This window comes from Anopheles coluzzii, chromosome 2 (genome assembly GCF_943734685.1).
Source record: "Anopheles coluzzii chromosome 2, AcolN3, whole genome shotgun sequence".
In the NCBI taxonomy this organism is placed as follows: domain Eukaryota; kingdom Metazoa; phylum Arthropoda; class Insecta; order Diptera; family Culicidae; genus Anopheles; species Anopheles coluzzii.
In genome coordinates, this window is record NC_064670.1 from 40,078,471 (window position 1) to 40,095,832 (window position 17,362).

A 17,362-nucleotide genomic window follows, 5' to 3' on the forward strand; every position below is an offset into this window, starting at 1 on the left:
TAATGTAATGAAAAATAGAGATCATTAATACATTAATGATATTAACAAAATAAACAACGCAGCAACACAGAATTATTGATATCGTTAAAGATGATTTTGTGTATCTTTGTAAAGTAAAAAAAAAATGGTGTAAATGTTAAGACACATTTTATGATCAATAATAAACACGGTTGATAAATTTCCTGAGATAAAACAAGCTCTTACACACTGATATTGATTATATTCAAAATTAAACCTATGAATTAAACAATGATAAATCCATAAAGTTTATTATTTGGTTTATTTATTTTTAGTTTTCGTTTAAGTAATTGAGGCAATTAAAAACAGTAAAAATGTGTTAAATTTGGAGTAAATGAAAGTGTTAAATTTGAAGTAATTTCAGTGTAAGCATTATTTCGATTTTCTTAATTTCGTTATTAGTATCCTACTGGTCAAAATGCTCAAACAATAGCTTGAATAGCTTTACATTCTTCTTATTTTGTGTGCAACTTGCTCCTGAGTATATAAATATTGATAATAAATTCTGATAAAACAATTACAATACATTTTTCAATAATATGTTTGCAACAAAAAACAAAAAAAATCGCCATGTTTCACCCATAGTGCATATCCTTCGTGAAACGGGGCGCAACCGGGAGGAAAGCGATCCCATCCCTTATCCCTCCCCATTCGTTTCGCCTCATTCGCCCGCTGATGGTGGCTAACAGAAACTGCAGCGGCAGTTGTTTTCGTGCCTTCTCGCTCTCCCGCAACGAGGGGTTTCGGTGGCAGCCGGCAGCCGCAACATGCATATGGTCCCGCTGTACTACGCTTGCAAGCGCGTTTCGTACGAGGGGAAACTGGAAAAGAAACAAAGCCCAAAACCGTTACCGATCCGCCACCACCACGACAGGCGGCAGACGGTGAGCCACGGTTCAAGATGTGAAATAAAAGGTGCTCCTTGCGCGTGTGTATTTGTGCGTCAGTGGTGTGTGTGTGTGTGTGTGCGTGTTTGGGCGGAACAACAAAAAACCTGCCCGCTTCGGAAGCAGAACCCGCGGTCTCATTTCGGGAAGTGACGTCGTGCGAAGTGCATCGTGCACCGGACGGCTTCGATCCGTTTGTTCGACACTGGTTCGAACTCCACCCTCTTTCCGGTGGTTTAGTGACACATCCTCTAGACGCGTGTGATAGCCCATCCTTCCCGCAGTGACCACGGACGTTCGCTTATCAGTGTTGATTGAATGTTTTCAATTCCTTGAAAATCACATGACAAAAAGTGCATATGACAGGATGTTTGATTGACGGCACCGACGAGCCGAACCGCGTGAAACGATAAGCATCCCTTAATGCTCCAACGACCGCACGTGCTAGTGTAAACATCTCTTGCTGTGTACGTCTGCTGTACCATGCCAAAAAGCGTGCCAAAGACCGGTGACAGGTACACCGGCAGCAGCAGCACCTGTCAGCCGTCCGGTGGAAGAAAGCGAAAACACGAACCTGTTGCATCCGGTCCGTACCAGCTAGCGGACCGGTCTATCGCTAGCAGGAAGCCCGTTTCCACGGCAACACGTTCATCAGCGACCAGTCAACAGTCGCCCACCGTTGCCATGCCCTCCAGTGCGTCCGAATCCCCTCAGACCGGACGTGGTGCGGCAGCAACGGACTTGATGCTGCAAGCGCTCGGCCGCATACGGGAGCTACAGGATGAGCTGGATTTTTTACAAAATGACCCGTACGCAGAAGACACGGACGATGAGGAGGAGGAGGGGGCCGGGGTCGAAGTGCAGCACGGCGCTGTGAGGCAGCCGCCGGTGCAGGTGATCGGTGGTCGCCAAGCGGAAGCGATCGGATGGGCAGTTTGTGCCCGGGAAACGATGCATTTTCTCCAACGTGAAGGCATCCCGCCGGACAGCCCGCTGATGGTGAACCTGCGGCGACGGTTGGTCGGTCGGGCTCGGGATGATCCGGACGAGGGATGTGCGTCCTGCTAAAACCTCACCCCCCCCCCCCCCCCACGGGCGCTCTTTGTTGTGCGTTCCCGGCATTCTAGTCGCGCTTGGAAGGTAAGATATCGTTACTGGCCCACTGCGCTTGCATTACTGCGAGAGTACGGTGCACCAAAGTAGTGAAAAGTGATTGAAACCATCTGGACGGGTTCCATTTTCAGACGGGCAGCTGTTCCGGCCATCCGTTGCGCATCCATTCTTCAAAGAGGAAATTCTAGTCAGCTGCACCAGCGTTAGCAGCGCTCGGAGTTTAGATGTAGTTTTCATTGTCCTACCAGCTCAATGTACCAATAAAGCTTCTACCAAACGAGGAAGGGCTGCAAAATGGATGTAAGCAAAGCAAAATAGAAAGAAACACCGTTTGTCCATTTTCACATTTGATTGGTTTTATTCGAAGACGTATATAAATCGTTATTCTGTAATGCATCTGTTACAACTAGAAAACATTCGTTTCACCATTTCTAAGAATAATTAGTGTCCAGGCGACGGCTCATCTTGAGAAGAGTTCTTTTCAAATTTTCTACTCCATTATTTACCTAACCCCAAGTGTAATAAATTCATCTCGCTACTTCTATCTGAACCATTCCTTTCGTCCTACAATTTACATCCCACCTTCTCGTTTCTTCGTTCAATTACTTTGAGTTTGATTCTTCCTTGCTCGTTTGCCTGCGCTCGTATATTGGGCTCCAGTTCCTTCCAACCTGCGTGTCCTGGCGTGTCTTTTTTCATTATCACCTAGCTGATCACGGTTTAAGTTTCCCAATAAATGGACCTGCACACTGAATGGGTTTTGCTCACCCTTCACGACCGTGCATTCCAATATCTTTCGCGTCAAACAAAAACACACAACAGGCGGGTGGTACGGCAGCCTTACAAAGGCTTCGGTCCGTCCCCGGCAGGTATGGGATGGGATGGATGGAAAAAGTTTTCCGTTATTTAACGCACGTACCAACGGGGTACAATGAAGGAATGGTGCGTGATACTTGACGCAATAGTGACGTGCTACGCGAGGTTTTTTGTGTTGTGTGCCGAGAAGCTAAGAAAGTTCTTTGATGATGCTGTCGTCGCGAGCGTAATGAGCTTACCGCTGTAAACATTACACTCCTCGGAGGGGAAGTTTATTGCAAACTTTTCGCCACATAAATGAGGCCAACGTTTCAGGAGGAGGAGTTGCAATGGAGCCGCAGCAAACTAGAAATACTGCCCCTTTACTAAAAGCGATCAATGGAAGTAAACGTGGAAGATTTGAAAGAAATACCACCCTCGGGAGAGCAAATGTGAACCATGCTCCTTGGCTCATTGCATTCCTTCCCAGCGCATTGTCGTCCGTTTCTGTGCCACGGCTTACATTGCCAACACCTCGGGATGCTTCTGGTTGTTCCGTACCGTGGGTTCCTCCGGCAGGGGCAGCTGGTTAAACTGCTGCGTTTTGATGTCCGACCGGTCGCGTCCAGTCACGACCAGACGCACAAACTTTCACCTCTTCCCGTGCACGCTCTGGACGGACAGTGACTTCCGGATGCTGTGGTGCTGCGAGCGCCGGATCGTTGACACGAAGCTCGTCTCGCACGCATTGCCGGCCGACGACAGACCGATCCGGCGCTGTACCGTCATCGGGCGGCAGCACAGATACCGGTGGAAGTGTTGCCGAAACACGCCCGACACGCAGTACAGGGCGACCGGGTTGATGCAGGAGTTTAGGAAGCTGGCAAAGAAAGATGGAGAGAGAAATAATTCTGTTACATTTTTTTTTTATTATTGTACATCCACCCATGAAGGTACGGCTCAGAGCAAACTGAAAGAGGTTTGTCATGAGTATATATATACACAGGTATGTTAATAGATGGTGTTTATAATTTAGGAACATGTAATAATTATAGTTAGTGAATCCTGAAGTAAATCTTCAAAAGAGAAGTATTTTTCTCGAATATGTTTTAATTGAACACTTTGTCTGAAAGTCCACTGAAATCTTCATTCAAGTTCACTGAATTTAATTAAAAAACGGCTTTAACACAATAGTCCACGCATGCTTGCGCTGCGCCTAAAGTTATGCAATGGCATATATTCCAGGGATTGTCACGCTATTTTATGCTTTTGATGTGTGAGGATCCCTTTGGTCGATTTTTTTTCCAGTAATTTAAGTTTTCCATCGCAATCTTTTGACAGGTCGAGAGAAAAATCGTATTTAATTGTGTTGCAGTATTAGTTTTCGATTGTTTTCAAGGCAAAAGTGTTATAATGATGGCATATTGAACTTTTTATTACAACCAGAAACCAAACGTTACGAATTATTTGTAAAATTACGATGTTTGTTTTGAAAGATTGGCGAATCTTTTTCTGACTTTACTTGTTTCTGGTGGAAGGAGAGATATTCGCCCAACAAAGAGATGGGCTATGAAGACGTACCTAGTGATACTGTTAATATAAAATGCATAGAATTTCAACATCGTTACGTTGCTGACAGCACTGGGAAATGAACGTCAAAGAACGTGACCGCTAATTTCCCCAACAGTACATTATATGCCATTCTTGAAACGCAACCCATCATCTTTAAGAACAAACGCGATTAAACATTCTCGGTAATAGTCTGCCCTATGGTTTCTTTTCAATCCCGTAGCTAAGCACTTTAATCATTGGCTAATTCGGGAACGAACGATAGGAGTAAATTACAATCCCTGTGCGTGCTTGGGTTGATCCTTCTAGTACGCTTCCGGTGTCGGTTGGTATGTGGGGAAGTAAGAAAAACGAAAATAGTTTCGCTCTTCCGCGAACGGTAATGAAATTCCAAGCTCTCACGCTGGCTGTGCGTTCCCGGAAGAGTTAAACATTTCTGCTACTCTGTCCAAAGCACAAACCGAGCAGTTGCTAATTGCAAATGTTTGAAAACATTCCTACTCACGACTATAACGTTCACGATTTGTTTAAAAAAGAACTGCGGAAAAATAGTACGGAAAAAGTTATGCTAGGGGATGGAAAATACGCTTTGCGCCACCATCTTCAAATTGACATGCTCCAAACGGATGTATTGAGGATATCGCGTAGAATCGTTGTAATGAAAAGTCACAATGGGTAGCGTTTTAGTTAATGAAAACGGCAGCAAAGTTATGGTTGAAAGATGTGCCAAGTTGGGATTACATCGACTTACTATAGACACACGTTCGCTGAACCGGATAGTAGGAACATTATTCAACGCAAAGTTGGGAACTTTGCAACACAACCCGTGGTACAAGACAAATGCTGTCATGTCTGGGATGCATTTGAGTACTGCAGTACTTTCCATTCACGAACAGTGTGCCCGTTTTTGGTGGAAACTTCCATTTGATAGATCACCCGCAAGCTCTCACATCCATCACCCATCGGGTGTAGTTGTACATACAATGGGTGTTTGCGTAGGAATGGGAAGATTTATGAACCTGCCCTAACTTTTCCCAAATCGCACGGATCAGTCACCGTCAGCGACGTGCGCCGGTGTTACGTGTGTAGGTTTAGGGAAGTCATCCTGTAAATGTACTGCCGTGAATTGAAAGCTCCATCAAACGATGTAAAGTGTGCACTTTCTAGGCTCATCGAACGAGCGAAGGGCTAGATCCCTTTCAAGTTTTTTTTTCTTGTTGAAGGTTGTGGTAATATAGAAGGAGCTTATCGTGACGTACACGTATCGTACATTGAGCAGTACCGCATTTGGGCAAAATGTAGAAAACACACGCCCACACGATTAGGGCCCGAAATCTCAGAAATCGGGCTTATAGTACGAACTAGTGATGTGCTGTATGGAGCGCACCCACGGCTCCGATCCGACTCCGACTATTTTTAGTTCGATTCCAACTCCGGCAAAATGGAACCACTAGATCCGCCCGGAGTCGGAATCGTTCGGAGTCGTCCGGAGTCGACCGGAGTCGTCCGGAGTCGACGACTCCAAACGACTCCGAACGACTCCGAACGACTCCGAACGACTCCGACTCCGAACGACTCCGGACGACTCCGGACGACTCCGAATGACTCCGAACGACTCCGAACGACTCCGAACGACTCCGACTCCGGGCGACTCCGGACGACTCCGAACGACTCAGACGACTCCGGACGACTCCGAACGACTCCGGATGACTCCGAATGACTCCGACTCCGGGCGAATCCGGGTGACTCCGTACGACTCCGGACGATTCCAAACGACTCCAGATATTGCAGCGCTGACCTACCTTCCGGAGTCGATTCCAAATTTATCGGAGTCGGATCGGAGTCGACTCCGGATTTTTGCCAACTTTACCCATCACTAGTACGAACATAGGATAAGGTAAGCTTGCAGGTAAGCCACCGAAAGCCTTTTGATCAGCAAAACAGCACCCAAAACGTTCTTAAAGCTAGACACGAAGGATAAATATCGCATTTAAATAGAACAGCTCGAGACTCGTTCGAACATACTGGTACCTTTTAAACGAAGCTCCTACCGGGTGATTTGACAAAGTGTATGTGTTTATATGCAACGCTCTTATACGTCTGGGCCTGCCGGGATTTGGACCTTGCTGCATTGAGGAATTAAGACTTTGAATGCTGTTTTGAGGCGCCCATAGAGGGTATGTTGTTACACCTGTTCTCATTTTCCTTCTAACTCTAGTGAGATCTCGACTAGTACCATGGGACCAGCTCACTGTTGGAACATAATTTAAATGAATTTATTACTAGATGAATCATGTATTATGTACACTTTAAGCAAGAGTCTAATGGTAGACGTACGCCAGCGTTTAGTTGGTAATTGCGTATATATGACCTTAAATAAAAAATAGGCTTGATTATCATGAAAGTATGGATCCGTTTTGGCAAAGGTGCTCCTAAATTCAAATTAATTGTACAGTTGACAATTGACAGTTTGTACAGCACTCCTATTGCTGCAAGTTATAGTATGTTGAAAAAATGGTATAAACAGCATAAGTTATTGTTTACGTTAACGGAATCATTCATGTCCGTATGAGTTTTAATATAGCTCTGCAAACAACGTATTCAATGTGTGCTTCGTGACAAATTATTGTATTAGCTATTTATAACTTAAAGCGAAAATGCCTGCACTCCCACAACCAGTACAAACGATGACTATGTTGCCCTGTTCAAGCTTTACGACATTCTGAATAAATAAAAACAAACCAAAATCACAATCAGCTGAATCATCGCGTGACAATCAGCAAAACGAACTTACGCAATAAATCGCGGACCGTTGACGGACGAAATCGAAATCAGTATGAAGCCCCTGAATTGTATCTGTCGTTTGCAACGAGCATGACGAATTGCCATTGCATCGGAGGTCGTCCTCTCAATCATATGGACGACCGAGGCTGGTTTTTAATGTTTGCACAGAATCAATAATGATACGAGTTGATGCTAACGAATCATCATCGTTTACGGTCGCAATAATGCTCATCTAAAAGACGACTGCTCGAGTTGGCAGTTTGTTGATATTGCACCCGCTTTCGTCCAATTCCTGAAGTAGGATTACTATCTGTCAAATAATGAGTTTGTTAGTAAAAATGCGTAACAATTACTGTAGGCATTCGTAAAAAAAACACTTTAAAAACATTAGTGTTGATTAAAAGCTAATCGAATTTCAACAAAAAGTATTAAAATTATGCAAAAGGTTAGTAAAAGATTTGTTACTGTTTGTTTACATTTTAAATAAAAATAAAGAAGATTTGAGTTTTTTTTTTATTCAGGAGAAATTGTCCAAAACGTGTTGCGATTAACTTTTACCAATTTAACGAATCTGCTCTACTCATTCACATCTTAAGAGTATTGGCTTGTAATCAATACCTAAATACCGAAGTATTCCAAATAAACAATATCTACGACTTTGATGTCAACCACAAGACATGCATGCAGAACAACACTACACTAGCTCTGTAATCAAACTCCCCATAAATGTCATGGTATCGATTCCACGAATGTAACAATTTCAGCTTCAAAAGACTCATCGCGATATAGACGTAACACGTAGTTAACATACTTGACGTAGGGCTTTCTCGAAACAATTTCCGAGATGTATTCATCTTATGTAAAGCATTCCATTGTGGTAGTAATTAATTAAACATCGAAAATAATAGAACATACTTTAGGTGTAAGTATAAATGAATCCATATTCTGATCAATATTCAGTGAAATATATAAAAAAAAACCTTAATTTCACGTTCATTTTTATGCAAGATCTCAAGCGACCGTTAAGGTATATATTACAGTCGATATTAGGACTGTAAAACATATTGATATTATGAATTAAATGCATTTCCTTGCGTTTCCCCGATGAAAATTATTTATTCACCGTGAACAAAGCGGGGAATCAGAAGAAAATGCATTTAATTTACAGGGTTTTTTAACTAGCCAATCCGGCATCGTCAAAGCGTTATCGGTCGCCGTAAATACTTTTTTCGGGCGACGTATACCCTCAATTGGGCACTGTCATTTCTATTCGGGCCTTGTGAAGTACCAATCGGGCATAGTGCAGAATCAATGTGGCATACAAATGACACTTATTTAAATCCATTAAAACTTCCTAAGTAGGTCAAGGCCTGCCTGTACCACTAGCGGGCTTGGCTTTCAGTGACTTACTGATCACTCAAAGCAGGATAGTCAGTCCTACGTACAGGGGCACGATCCATTCGGGGCTTGAACATATGGCACAAGATCCCATACGTAAGATTGACTATATTGCTATGGTAACAAAAAATCACTGAAAGCCAAGCCCACTTGTGACTAGTGGGTACAGGGTGGCAGGCCTTGATCGGCAACAGTTGTTGTGCCAAAGAAGAGGAAGAAGCTCCAGACATTACGCTAAATTTTGTTAAGAAAGCGATTGACTTATTCAAAAATTGATGCCTTAGAGACAAAAATTGTGACACGCTGTCAACAATTGGTGCCTTAGAGATAAAGTTAGGTGAGTTAAAATAAAATTTTAGTGGCAACACCTATATTTAATTATTCCCTTGCTTGAGGTACACAGGATATTAGTTTTGGCGTTTTGCGCCGAGCCTTGGTTGAACATTGTGCTACGAGCTAGCACCAATTTAAAGGAAAATATCATTTGAAAAACATACGATACACAATAAACCCCACACGATGACAAAATTATTGATTATTGATCCGGTAAATGACATTCGGACGACATCCATGTCAACATCCATTGCTGCATGACGTTGTAAGTTCAGGCGACACTGCCGAGACAGGATGCCTGGAGCCTGTAGGTCACCGATTAATTGATCGTCAGTAGCAAAACCAAAATAAAAAAGCATCGTAGGTGTCATTGGAAAGACGAATGACTGCCCCAGCACTTGGGCCGGAACGTCAGGAGCAGCAAACCGTCAAACACTCACCGAACCGCAACCGACCGAACGAGTGCCAACTCGGGCGATAAAATCCTCCGACTAGTTAAAGCCCTCCCCCCCCTTCCATCTTCCCACCCACACGGACCCCAAACACCCTTACCTGAGACAGAACCCGGTGATGCGGAAAATGTGCCAGAAGTCGTCGTAATCGTCCTCGGCGTGCGGATTCAGATGGAACCACAGCTCGACCACATGATGCGGCAGAAAGCACACGATGAAGACAATGACGAACGTGATGACCATGCGGGCGACGTGGCGGCGGGCGCGGGCCTGCGAGCGGCTCTGCGGGCCCGCATTCTCGCCCGGCATTTCCCGTGCGCTCGTGTGCAGCCGGTGCGCCATCAGCACGTACAGTATCCCGATGATGGACAGTGGCAGGAAGTAGTAAACGATTGAGTTGAGCACCGTTTTGTACCTGTGGGAGCAGACGGGTATTAGTGAAGTCATTCTTGTGTGGTTCCCGCAACGCATAACGCTGGGTTCGGTTGAAATCAACGCGACTTTATGGTTAGCAGAGGTGCCAGAGCTGCTACTGAGGTGGGTCTAGCTAATCTAGCTTCGAAAGCCATTAAGCATCATTAGGCTTCCCGAATTTGCGAGACAAAACTTCACAACAAAACATACTTGGAATAGCTCGACTCTCTCGTGCGGGGACCAAATGGTGAGCAGTATTCGATTGTTTTGTTGGGCAGCCGCACAACTACCACTTCCGAAATCACTGCCGATGGGATAGCACAGATGATGGCAAGTACCCAGATGAGAAACGCAACGATCACTGTCAATGGACGTGTCTGTAAAGAAAAAAAGAAGTGATGACAAATCGCAGGACACTTGTGGGTTTAACAACTCAATCCTCAAGCGCAGCGTGTTACCTGTAGCTTTCGGAGTGGATTTACGATGGCACAGTACCGATCGGCGGACAGGGCAGTGAGGGTGAACACGGACACACCGATCGAGATTTCCTCGGCAAACTCGGACACCCGGCACAGGGCATCTCCCCATGGCCAGGATTCGAGCGTGTAGATTAGGGAAGCGAGCGGCACGCAGATCAGTATCACCAGCAGATCGGCCAGTGCCAGAGAAAATATGTAGCTGTAGATGAAAAATCACACCCAATTGGATTGAAAATTAAATGCAGACACAATATTTTGAACAAAAACATGATATTATGGTTCTGTAGCCAAATAGTTTAAGATGTTTGTACTAGCAGTGGACAAGATGTAAGGCTGTAATTCAGTTTGCAATATCGCTGGAGTTAGAGAGAACCTACGAGAGAGTAGAGAGAGATTTCTGAAGATCCTTACTAATGAATATGTTGCATTTAACCAATGATTGAGGATTTGCTTCGTGTCTTCTGCAATGTGAAGGTTCTAAAAAGGGTATGGCAAATTAACTAATTAAAAGAATGGAATGAGGCTAGGAATTCAATCAACATCCGTATGATTTTCCTAATCTATTAGTTGAACACGTACAATTGTACGGTGCGGAATCATCAAAAATTAATCAAGGAGATTCAATTTCCTCGAATTTTGAATGTACAGCAATATTACAGTGAGGAATCATTTGTATGGGGTTTTGTAAAAGTTTTACTTTACAACGTTTGTATAGCTATTTGTAAGTAACTCAAGGAACACCTGAATGTTTGTTTGGATCTCTAATTTTGTGCAGTTTAGTTTAATTAGTATCATAGTTATTAGTGGAATAGTGTTACAAAGTTGACAAGATTACATTTTTAAAGACTTTCCTCCAACTAAAGTTCAGATAGTGCTTCGAGTGAACAGTTACAGTCGCAAAAACCTTTAACGTTTTCATACCTTTCAACGAAGTTTATGCGAGCTTTGAAATAACACGCCGAGAAACGTATTTCCATACTTCTCAAAGCATCGCACCATTGAGTCATCTTACTGTGTATCACTGTTACTGCCATCGTACAACAACGAACAGACCAAATTATACGCACGATGATACCGTGTGGCACACACACACCCGAATCGTATTACGCGTGCTTAAGGGCACTTTACCTTGTTTACACTAGACCGGAGTGCAATAAGCACAGCACACGGTAACCTCCCCGAAGGGAAAGATTGGCATTAAGCAGATTTCGTTCTTACATTTCGAGCAAACCCAACCACGTACCGTACCAGAAAGGGCAAAATATGGGATGCTCCGGTAAGAAGCAGATACAATCCAACGACCTTAGCACGGAGACGAAGATTAAGTTTCCGATCTGCACAGAACGAGCACAGATGGGAGAGGACTGTCTCATGCCCGGTAAACGGGGCCAGAAATGGAAGAAAAACAACATTCCCTGCCGCGCTGCATGTCACGTTGTGCTATCAATTGCGCACACTTCAGCGCGCTGCGGGAAGACTGAGCTGAAGAGCATCACGTGCCACCAAAGCTCACAAACTAATACCGCTTCGTGTAGCGGGCAACCCTTGACACTCGTGATCATTACCCGTCCGAAGCTCCGTGAATGATGCCCGGTGTCAAAAGGACCGGGGCGAAACGGTCGTGCATGTGTTTACCATGGAAGTTTTCTCCATTTTTCTTCGCCACAAAAATATCTCTACCGTGTACAATGGTTTGAATAGAAGCTGAACACTGTGCGAATGACTCCAACCACACGAGCTCGCCACTGCTGGTGATGATAATGAGCGAACGAGCGTGCTGGAAGGAGCGGTGTTTCCTTCACTGGTCACATGGTTTGACCTTGTGCGGCAAACGCATTTTCATCCCAGCAATCAATCACTCACTCCTCCACACTGTGGGGCTGCAGGAATGCGAAGTATCTCTTTTTGTGCCAGCGCCTCAAACAATTTGCACAATGGAACCACACAAAAGCCAAAATGGTCATGTGGCAGTGATCGTGATTGTGTTAGGGGAAATGATTACCTGTCCCGGAGCCATGTTTCCCCTTCGCAGTTTCGACTGTTTTTGCTTTGCCTCTAGCACAGGCGACCCGTCCATGGAAACGGCGCGAATCCCACCCCACCCCAAAGGAAGGAAATGATGGAATGCTTTGATCACCGCATAAGTCAACCGAAGTGCTTTGCTGCGACGCAGGTAGCTAGTTCACTGATGGGCTGACCGGTTGTTTTTCTGTGTTTCTTATCATCATGCTCGAAAAAATGCTAACATGCTTAGAATGATTTGCAAAACAAAGCTACGATTTGAATGGTGCAAAAACTAGAAACAGAGAAAACCTGCAGTGGATTTGTACAGCCGCACAAAAACCGGACCAGCACCACGTTGAGTGAAACTAATTTACACAAATTGGCAACATAATATGCCAAAGGGGTTGTTTCACATGGATTTATCGCATAAGCATTCCACATAACAAGCTGTAAAGTGCAGATTAGCTACTGTGTGCTGTGTATGTTGTGCGGAGGAGAAACAGAGAGCTATTACAGGGTTTAGCTTAATCGGGAAGGAAAAAATTAAAGGAGTGTTTTGTTGGCAATCGACACTGTACCGCATATCACGTATTTAACGATAATTTGAACAAGTGTTACATGGTGATGTTTAATATTGTGTTACAATTTGTACAATTTGTACAATTTGTGTTAGGGTGTCAAACATTGTTCGCTTGTTCATTCGTATTCTTAAACCAATGTTGTAAAATGATCGTGTTAAACATTACGAATCAAAACTGACAACAACAAACAACATTATTCTTTGAAATCGAATATCATTGCTTCACCACATTGGAATTTGAAGCCTCTATTACATTACACGGGTAATTTTGGATTGTAACTGTTGCTGGCTTCATTTGACCGAAAAATCCGCTAAAAAATCCGCAAATGTAATAACTCGCTCGGAACAACGGAACGGATTTTTATGAAAAAACCATGATTTTCTGTGTCAAATTTTGTGTCGATGATGATGACCCACCTCTGACCCCTACAAAGGATTGAGATGTTCGAGGTATCTTGCGATAATTTGACAAAGCTACAAATCTTCAAACGAGTAGATGTTTGAGAGCTGAGCAAAGCATGAAGATATGACGAGTTATTAGCTCGAGCAACACCAATCTACCAAGTTCCAAACCCAGAGTCTGCTGAACGCGCGCGTGTCTCTATTGAATGTAGTCTCATTCTATTTATTGTTATTTTTTTGTATATATATAGTTTTAAATCTCTGGTGAATTTAGAATGTAAATTGCGTTGAAGACCTTTTTTTGCGACCACATTCTCATATCAGGTTTATGTATTTCATACTCTAAAATCACCGTATTATACTTTAACAGGGAAATTCTTCTTCTTCACAGAATTTAGATTGGCCATAAAACCGTTAATTGCCTTCCGATAATGGGCACTGTCAACAATCGCAGTCAGCTTCTGCCTTATTTTTTATCGAACATCGCATTGGAAGTACATTGGTGTACTGGGGAAGGAGACGTGCAATCGCGTTGAAATCAACCAGGCACAATAATAAGCATACTTATAAACGCTCGGTTGGAAGTGTTAATTATTTCACACCAGTAAACTTTACCAATTAAACAGCTACAGTAAACAGAGAGCAATTAATGGTATAGAGAGACACTTTTAATAGTAACAAATGGGGCGGTGCAATTAAAAATAAATTGAAATGAAACCTTACGGGGCCATGCCGGTCAAGGTGTAATAATGTAGCGGTATCGATTCAAAACATCTCTCTCTAAACGTATAAAAGGATTTAGACTGAGCTCCTGTCCTATCCAGTAGTCCAGTCTCCAGTTTAAAAAAAAAACAAGCCTCGACTAATATTTAGCACTGTCTAGTTGCCCGTTTAGCCAACCCGTTTTCAGCTAGAAGAAACCGACAGAAACGGAAAATGTCTTTTTAAGAGCTGAAATATAAATGTTAGCCATTATACGCAATAAAGACCCCTAGCCTTGCACACCATGTCGTGCTTTGTGCACTATAAGTGGCTAAAATGATTGATTAGAGTGTCCGTTTGATTCAATTGCTTTTGCTGCTTAGTTGGTGTTGGGAAAAGGGAATTGAAGATCAAAGGGCTATCACAGCGTTGGCCACTATGCGGTAATAATGTTTCTCTTTTAACACTGGAGCCGAGCTGGTTCCGAGCCGAGCGGATGTGTGGAAAAAATGACACTTTACCGGCTTTTTCGAGATGATTTATATCGTTGCATTGTGGAAGCTAGAGCGCTTCATTTTTATCTGGGTAAAAAGGAATAAAAAGACAGTTGGGATGAAAATTGGAAAATCAGATGGACTAGGAATTCGTGGAAATACAGTATTTTAGTTATGAAAAAAGTAATACGCCGGTCTAATTGGCTTTTACTGATAATATTATTTAGAATTTTCAATGTATTGAACAAATTGTTATGTTTATTTATTCATCCGTTTGCTCGATGTTTATTTTGACGCACAGCGACTATTGAATCGAAACAGAGAACAAAAGCACTGCCCAGGTCTCTCTTGGGTAAATCACTGAATTGGTTAATATCAAATAATTTTTTTAAAAATATTGTAACGTTTTTTTTTATTAGACAACTATGCTCAATTTCAGTTTTTCAGTTTTTTATTGAAATAAATGGTAAAAGGAACATTTGAATAACGATTGAAATAATTGCTTTACAAAAAAGCACGAAACACTTTCTGTACACAAAACAAAAGTTTCAACAAATCAACGCTTACTCAGTTACTCACGTGTTTGGAATGTTGCGCATCGCGCGGTGTCGCAGGAAGATGACCACCAGCGTCCCATTGCCCACGATGCCGACGATGAAGATGAGGGCAAACACGACGGGCACGATGTACGTTTCGGGCCGTTGCTCGTACGGCACGTAATCATCCACGCTCACTTCATCCAGCAGCAGATCCTTCGCGTGTGGTGATCCGGCCGGTGCCGGACTGGTCCACGGAGCGCTGGCCGCAATCATCTCACCCGAGAGCAGCCGAATTGACTTCTGTATTCGATTGACACCGTCCAGCCCGTCTGGCAGGGACGGTTCCTCCACCGCGAAGCTTTCGTTCAGATTTCGATAATACCGGAAGGCAGACATGTTGAACGCGGGCAGCTTAAGGATATGTGGTGCGATGGCTCCAGACCGTCCAACTGTGCAGATTCCGATCTGCGAGATCAATAGTGCAGGGCTGAAGAAAATAAGAAAAAGCTAGATTGAATTATTCTGTTACTAGAACACATTGATTTATTGCATCTGTGGCGAAGCACCTTTAACCACTTGCAGGCGGGTATCGTGCACAAACAAAACATAAAAAGGACTGTTAACATTGTCACCGACATGTCATGACGGCGTAGTGCTATGCAAAACGACCGTTGCGCACGACCGTAGCACACGGAATCGGTCCACTGTAGAATGGCAGTTCAAAGGATCGTGTAATAAAATTTCCTTTCACGTCATCGCTGGCACAATCTGGACAGAAGGAGAGCATGTCACACCAGTATCCTAGCAGCATTCTTCACATGTCATTGGAATGCACCGAGCAGTGCTATGTACGAAAAACCAGCAAGGTTTTGATGTTGCAATGCAAAAGTAGGGAAAATAAAAGCATCCATTCGTCCAACGGTGAGTGCAATACGATCTGCCTGAATTGCTGCTGCCGTCCATTGGATTTCTCGACACGTGCACCAACCTTGTTTTCGTAAGTGTACGCTTTCGTTCCGTTCCATTTAGTCCGGTGTCAGCGAGCGTTGGTTATTTATATGATAATTTGCTTTCCACTAACCTGGTGGGGTGGATGTACTGCTCCTTTGAACATTCAGCGAAAAGGAGTCGTAAATGTGACACATAAAAGATCACCCAAAGTTTATGTGTCGAAGAACAAAATCGACGTTACTTGGAACAAACAAATTGTGATGATATGATATGATTTTTAAAAAGCAACAGGCAGCTTGTTGCGTTAGATTGAATAAAAAAAATATTTATAATAGTAGTTTCGTCACTTTCCTTTTGAAGTTTACTAAAGTTTTATCAACAAAAAGTTTACAAAAGTTTACTTCAAACGACTATCTTATTATTTGCAATGACACATTCGACGTTCCATTTCGTTCGTAAATAAGCGTATTTTTTAATAAAACATTAAACTGTGTTAAAAAGAACTATGGGGCAATGAATGATATTAATCAGCACAAGCTAGTTCAATATAGCAAGAAAGAATGCTTTAACCAGCATTTATTAGCGCTCAGATATTCTACTACAAATTTACTTGAAACCGTGCCTCGAGATACAGGAATTTTGTGCCGAAAGCGCTTCGAAGCGGTTGTCGTTGGCCTAAAATCTAAAATTATATCTTTAACCCTTCATACGAATGTAATATGCCTGTGGCTTTAACCAGATTTGGCACTAACGTACTCACAGTCAAAATATCTTAAGCATAATATCTATCTTAAGCAGGCTTATGTTGGTACCGTAGAAGGATTTGGCCGCAGCTTGACACATTCGTTCGCAGAAACGCATCGTCAGCTACGCCCCAACCAGCATAACAGTGTCTGTGAACTGCTTGGAACACTACACCGAAGGAAGCTTTGTGCATTATCCCTTTCAGCAAACATGCACAAGAATATACGCCGGTGGACTGCATTATCCCTTCCGACAGCTGGCGCCCTAAGCTCGTTTGCTTAATGCTTATTAAACGACAGCCAGCGTGCATTCCAAACAGCGTCACCGAGAGTGGGAGGAGTTGGAATTGACGCGTCATAAATGTAAGTTTCGTACCACGCGATGCGAACACTGTCTTTAGATTGTTTTCTGTTTGGAGTTTCTTGCCGGTCGCACGTGACTAACTAACGGGGGTTGACATGAACCGTAAAAAAAAAAACTTTGCGTTCCTAGAGAAAACTAGCATCTGGTCGGACGCTTAACTGGAATTAAATCTATTTTAAAGTTTTTTTAAGTTGCCAAAGTTTTGCTCTGTGCAAGTTGTTTTGGCTTTTGCCTTCTTAGGTTCTTCGCTGTCACATGATGTCACAATCTTTTTCCATGAATAGAACATAAAAAGGCTTTGCTTGCTTGCATCGCATCTACAACATTATGTGAACAATCTA

The 17,362-nt window shown here is 43.2% G+C and overlaps 2 protein-coding genes across 2 annotated transcripts in view; one reads left to right on the forward strand and one right to left on the reverse strand.

The window, feature by feature from the left end:
• Nucleotides 1-630: 630 nt before the first annotated feature.
• Nucleotides 631-2,302, forward strand: LOC120951826 (uncharacterized). The gene is made up of 2 exons (XM_049606015.1): nucleotides 631-2,045; nucleotides 2,150-2,302. The coding sequence occupies exon 1, from the start codon at nucleotides 1,389-1,391 to the stop codon at nucleotides 1,971-1,973; it is 585 nt and encodes a 194-aa protein (XP_049461972.1). The 5' UTR covers nucleotides 631-1,388; the 3' UTR covers nucleotides 1,974-2,045; nucleotides 2,150-2,302.
• An 86-nt stretch (nucleotides 2,303-2,388) lies between these two features.
• Nucleotides 2,389-17,362, reverse strand: part of LOC120951825 (neuropeptide CCHamide-2 receptor-like) — a 40,995-nt gene continuing 26,021 nt past the window's right edge. Inside the window, exons 3-7 of the mRNA XM_040370783.2 lie at nucleotides 15,004-15,450; nucleotides 10,222-10,441; nucleotides 9,974-10,140; nucleotides 9,450-9,764; nucleotides 2,389-3,693 (exon numbers count right to left, since the gene is read on the reverse strand). Coding sequence (XP_040226717.1) covers nucleotides 3,465-3,693; nucleotides 9,450-9,764; nucleotides 9,974-10,140; nucleotides 10,222-10,441; nucleotides 15,004-15,359 — 1,287 coding nt within the window. The 5' untranslated portion in view covers nucleotides 15,360-15,450 and the 3' untranslated portion in view covers nucleotides 2,389-3,464. The remainder of the gene's footprint in view (nucleotides 3,694-9,449; nucleotides 9,765-9,973; nucleotides 10,141-10,221; nucleotides 10,442-15,003; nucleotides 15,451-17,362) is intronic.